The sequence below is a fragment of the Podarcis liolepis genome (genome assembly GCF_965112155.1).
Source record: "Podarcis liolepis genome assembly, chromosome: 6".
Classification (NCBI taxonomy): domain Eukaryota; kingdom Metazoa; phylum Chordata; class Lepidosauria; order Squamata; family Lacertidae; genus Podarcis; species Podarcis liolepis.
The window spans coordinates 14,467,595-14,473,594 of record NC_139559.1 but is presented as its reverse complement, the minus strand read 5'-3'; the positions used below and the strand labels follow the sequence as shown (position 1 = coordinate 14,473,594).

At 48.9% G+C, this 6,000-nt stretch overlaps 1 protein-coding gene across 1 annotated transcript in view; it reads left to right on the top strand.

The window, feature by feature from the left end:
* The first annotated feature begins 2,154 nt into the window (after positions 1 to 2,154).
* The window catches only part of VAPB (VAMP associated protein B and C), a 44,623-nt gene continuing 40,777 nt past the window's right edge, over positions 2,155 to 6,000 (top strand). The window contains exon 1 of the mRNA XM_083507741.1: positions 2,155 to 2,648. Coding sequence (XP_083363867.1) covers positions 2,591 to 2,648 — 58 coding nt within the window. The 5' untranslated portion in view covers positions 2,155 to 2,590. The remainder of the gene's footprint in view (positions 2,649 to 6,000) is intronic.

Genomic DNA, 6,000 nt, shown 5'->3' with positions numbered 1-6,000 from the left:
TTTCTTAATGGCCCTAGCTTGGCCAGGTTGCTTTGCATAGGCTAGCCAAGGAATACCAATGCAGCTTGTATTTCTCCCTTCGCATCCCAAATCATGAAAACCCTACCATTTATTAAATTCTAGGGTTCAGGGGGGTCCCCCCAAATCGTTCCTCTGAGAATACAGAAACCACTGGCCCAGTTTCGCTTCCAACCTGATAGGCAAACTTCCGAGTTTGTTCCTACAGGAAATGGCGACGGGACACTGTAATTAACTTCACCAGCAATGGCCAATCATTTAGGAAACAAGGAAAACCCAAATCATTCTAAGAATCTGGTTTTGCAACCTCTCCTCTGCCAAACTAGGCAGGGAAATAAATGGGTGTGATAAAGCTGTCACGAGATGGAAGGAATAAAATATATTGCTTTTCTTCTGACTAGAACAAGGAGCATGGCGCCTTGTTGTAAATGGTATTTTCTATTTCATTTAATATACTATGATTTAAGACTCCAGTTCATCTCCTAGTTAAGGCCCGAAACTTCAAAGGTTTTTTTGGGGGGTGAGGAAAAATGTTGCTTCTGTGATACTATCATCATCACTATTCCACCAGTTTGCACAGCGCTTTACTGCACCAGTTCCTTGGGATGCAGGATCTGGCCATGGTGTCACATGCCTTTGCTACATCTATGTGATGTGTTCAGAAGCTTCAGCTGATCCAGAATCCTGCAGCCAGAATGGAGACTGGGGCCAATTACAGAGAGCATGTCACTCCCTTGTTGAAACAGCTTCACTAGCTACAGACCCATTTCCAGGCACAATTCGAAATGCTGGTTAGACCACAGCGCCTCTTGGGCATGCCAATCGGAAGGTCGCCGGTTCAAATCCCCATGACGGGGTGAGCTCCCGTTGCTCTGTCCGAGCTCCTGCCAACCTAGCAGTTCGAAACCACACCAGTGCAAGTAGATAAGTAGGTACCGCTCCAGCGGGAAGGTAAACAGCGTTTCCATGTGCTCTGGTTTCCGCCACGGTGTCCTGTTGCGCCAGAAGCGGTTTATGAGTAGGAAAATGAGAGTACCCCAAACGTGTGTGTGTGTGTGTGTGTGTGTGTGTGAAAAGCACTGCAAAAGTCTATGCAAGGGCTTGCCCAGCATTGTTCTGGGTCTCTTCTTCCTCCTACATGTGGTAAGTGGGGACCTTGTTGCAACAGTTTAATAAAGAACTGACTTACTAGTTGCTTTGCTTCTCAATAGTCTCTGGTTGGCCTGTTATTTTCTCCTACCAATAGGTTGTTGTTGTTGTTTAGTTGTGTCCGAGTCTTTGTGACCCCATGGACCAGAGCACGCCAGGCACTCCTGTCTTCCACTGCCTCCTGCAGTTTGGTCAAACTCATGTTGGTAGCTTCGAGAACACTATCCAACAATCTTGTCCTCTGTCATCCCCTTCTCCTTGTGCCCTCAATCTTTCCCAACACCAGGGTCTTTTCCAGGGAGTCTTCTCTTCCCATGAGGTGGCCAAAGTTATTGGAGCCTCAGCTTCAGGATCTGTCCTTCCAGTGAGCACTCAGGGCTGATTTGCTTCAGAATGCTCCTTTTCCCTCATGGGGTATCCAAGAGCCCGTATAGAGTCTCCTCCAGCACCATATTTCAAAAGCATCAATTCTTCGGCGATCAGCTTTCTTTATGGTCCAGCTCTCGCTTCCATACATCACTAATGGGAAAACCATCCACTTAAAGACTCTATACGGGCTCTTGGATACCCCATAAGGGAAAAGGAGCAGTTTTTAATAATAATAATAATAATAATGGCATAGGACGCCTCCCTATTGTCGAGAGTATGTAACAAAACCCAAAGTGTGCAATACTTATGCTCATTTACTCGAATGCCAGCTGCACCCCCTACTGCTTTCTCCCGAGTAAGACCTCTGCGCCTCTTCCACCCCGCGCGGCTCCTTGCGCGCTTCCTCCGCGGCGCGTGCGCCCTCGCCTCCTCCCGCCTCCCTTTTAAGCCCCGCCCAGCATGACGCGCGCCGTTCCTTTCCCCTCCCCAAGCGCTGGGTTTGCCTCTTGCTGCCGCCCCCCCCCCACTCCGCCCGTGCCGGCTGGAGACGTCAGCTTGCAGCTTCCCTCTCCGCCCTCCCCCTTTGCCATTGCTGCATCGTCCTCCCCGCCTCCTTGCCAGGGAGGGAAGCAGCAGCAGCAGCAGCAGCGTCGGCGAGCGAGCGAGTGTGCGCGTTGGGGGCGCGCGCGGCGGCTTATTCCCCTCGCTGTGTGCAACAGCCTCCGGTGGGTGCTGCCGCGTCTCGCCCCCACCTCCCTCCGCCCTAGAACCGGAGCCGCCGCCGCCGCCACCTCCCTCCTCCGCGCTTATTTCCCTTCCCTTCCCAGGCTCCTCTAAGCAAGGAGCTCTTACCCAACCAGCCGCGGGTGCGTCCCTGGCGTGTGTGCATTCTTCTCCTTCCCTCCGCCTCCAAATCGCAACCTTATATAAATATATATATATATCTATATCTCATATAATATATATATATATATTGCTGTTCCCTCTCCAACCCTGCTTGGTGCCTCCACCGCCGAGGAGGAGGAGCGGCAGCAGCAGCAGCAGCGGCAACAACATGGCGAAAACCGAGCAGGTCCTGAGTCTGGAACCGCAGCACGAGCTGAAATTCAAAGGTAAGGAGGGCGCGGGGAGGGGGCGGCCGCCCATGCAGCAGCCGTGCGACGCTTCCTCGCCTTCCCCTTCCTTCCCCCCGCCTGTTTCTCCCCCCCCCCCATTTTATTACTATTATTATTCATTTTCCGAAACGGAAAGGCAAGGTGGCTCCTCCGGCGGCGCGCTCTGCTGCAGCCGCTTTGCCAGAAAGGGCTCAGCTCCAGCGGCAGCCATTTTCCGGGGGCCGCCGGGGTTGGGCAGAAGGAGCAGCGGCGGCCGCGCTCAGCTCGCAGGGCTTGCTGAAATGTCCTTCGTGGTCGAGGAAGGGAACCGCGCGCGGCGGGCGCGCCTTCGCCTCCCCGGGGTCCCCAGGGCGCCGGCATCGCCCGGCTGCTGCTGCGCAATCCTCCCTCGTTCGGGGCGCTGGGGATGCGAGAGGAGCCCTCGAAGCGTTTCTCTCCTTCGGGTGCAAAAGAAGGCGGAGAGAGGGGTGTTTTTCTTGTTGCATTTGCGCTTCCCCCCTGTGCTCGGGCCTGCTCGGGCCCTGGCGCTGCTCCTCCGCTTCGATCCCTGGATGCCCGGGATAGCAAAACCTTGCCGGGCGCAGCAGCCTTTCAGAAGCGGGAGCAGCCAAGAGGGATCGATCGCCCCAAGAGGGATCATAATGGGATATATTCCCCCAGTTTTAAGCCTGTAGATGCTCCGCGGTGCAATGGGGGAAGCATCTCTCGATCCTTGGTTTGGGCGGGGGCCTACGGATCCCTCGTTGACGGCGGCAATGACGGGGCTGATCTGCGTTTGCAGAAAGGCACAGAAGATCCGTCTCGGGAAACTTGACAGGCTCCCCGATTCATACGAAAAACAAACATTTGCAAACTTGTCAATGCAATTACGGGTGTTGCACAATCGCGCGCTGGTGGGGGTTGGGACAGTGAGGTCGGCTCCCCAGTGAAGCGTGCGCTGTGGATGTGAAGAAGCACAGCAGCAACAAATAGCGCTTCATGACGTGTCACAATTGTAAGGTAGCTGGCTAGTTCTGGGTGCGTTGATCGGCCTGATCCCAATTATGTTCACTCGGAAATAAGTCCCATTGAGTTCAGTAGGAGTCAAGCAAGCACGCCTAACATTTGCAACAGATTAAGGGTTTAGGGCGCAATCCTGTGCATGCTTACTCAGAAGCCCCACGGTGGCCAGTGAGTCCCAGGTAAGTCTGTGTGGGCATCTGTTGTCAATTGATGGTAGCTGAATGACAATTGGAATTTTTATCTTGCTGGTGTTGAGTCACATTTCTTTTAACTGCCTGCGGCAACCTTACAGCTGCCTAAAAACTGCCTGAAAGTGTGGAACGGGTTTCACTTTGTGTGGCAATAAATTCTAAGACCTTTGGCCCAGTGTATAACAGTAAACGGCTGACTCCTCCTTATTCCCCTTTTGCATGTTAAGATAAAAACATCTGCTGTTTTTGGAATCCTAACTAAAGAGAGGCCTTTTAATACGTGCCTCTGATTCAGGGTGTTATACCGGGTTTATACTTTAGAAATCAAACACTGATGTTTTCATGGACAGGGCTGCTGGTAATACAATACGGTGAGATTACACAGCAGCAACCAGCAGACTTATTTATAAAGTGGATCAGAAACGTTTCTGCTTGCAGTGGTGTTGCTCCTGTTCCCAGACTCCACCTTTACTTAGGAGTAAGTCCTAAATAAGTGCATGCATGCTTATTTGGGACTAACTCTAACTGAATTCAGTTGAACTTCTGAGTAAACGTACATACATGATGTTGCAGTTAGACATGTATTTGGAAATAGGGTGAATTGTTTTGTCTAATTGCCTCATGCACTTACTTGGTCTCCTTGCAGGAAAAGAGTTGTCACTTTACTGAAAGCTGCAATTCAGTTATAAACATGTGGATGAAACATCAGCAGTGCATATGCATGTGAGACAGCAGCCATTATAATATGTATCTGAGGAATATGAAAATGCTGGTTTAATTGTGGAGGCAAGTCCAGACTCAATTCTGCATCATTAAACATGGGATGTCCATATAGTCACACTTGTGTGCGTACAGATCTAATGAATATGTGATGGAACTGTTGGTGTAAGGTGAGATTAAAAATAGACACACACTGAACTTGGAGATACCATCTTTCTATGACTCATTAGGCACTCAATTGAAGTAAATAAGGTTCAGACCCTGAAGGCCATAGATCAGTGCTAGCATACCCAATAATTCTGGGTTAGAGCTTAATTTGTTCGTGATCTCATGACCGTCTCTAGTAAGACAACCACCCTAAATGATGATTAAGGCCTGTTTGAGTTGAGTGAAACTGGCAAATGAGCTCCAATCCCATGCTGTATCCACCCTTTTTATTTTTACTTTGACCTTGGCAACAGAAATAAAATTTCCTGGGATATTGGAAAACTGGGTTTTTTGTGTCGTCGTTTCTGGCACATTTATTTTCTTCTATAGATATTTGCCCTGTTTGTCCTATGTAACTATGGATGGGCAGTTGATAGCACCTGCCATGTATTAGTGCTGAAGAGCAATGCAGCAGAAATAATGTGCAGCAGCCCCTATACTCAAATTGCTTCTTATATAGAGATATAGGCTTTCCCTAAGTTCTCAGCCCACTTACTCTAAAGTAATCCCATTACTCTGCTGTTAATCAAGTAATGGACTGTGACTTTTATCTGTGCAGATATGCTGTAGAGAGGAATTCATACTTCACTGACACTTTGTGCAGTCATAGTGCCTTCTCATGTATTGACAGTACATTTTTTCTAATTTAGTTTAAGGCCTTGTTTTTAACTTTGGGAGGTATAAAAATTAAATAGGTGAGACCTCATACACTTCCATAATATGCAAGCTGTGTTCTCTGCTAGAAATAAACTGCTGTTTACTGGGGGGTAAAAAAAAGTATACAAAAACATGTCGTTACTGCAAGCAAAAGCACTCAACTCTGTAACATAGAAGACGAAGTGAACATTATTACGCCATGCATATTTGTTTAGATTTGCACCCACACATTCAATTTTAGAAGGATGGATTTAATCTGGCTTCTCTAAGTAAGAATGCTTAGGATTGCTGCATATCTTTGAGGCAGATGTCACCAGTGCTTCAGCAGGTACTTCTGCCCTAATTGCAAAACAGTGCAGTAAATAAATAATAAGAGGAGAAAAAGGGCTTGAGACTCCAAGGGAGTGAGAGCTGGAAAAGTGATTCAGGTTTCCTAGGTGGCATCGCTAAATATATAGGTGCTTGGGTGGCCAACAAGTCTTTACTCAAGTCTTGCTCGGGCAGGAATTAAGAATGCAGAAGACAGAATTAGGGAGCTCAGGGAGCTGTGAAGAAGCTTCTTACAGGGAGGA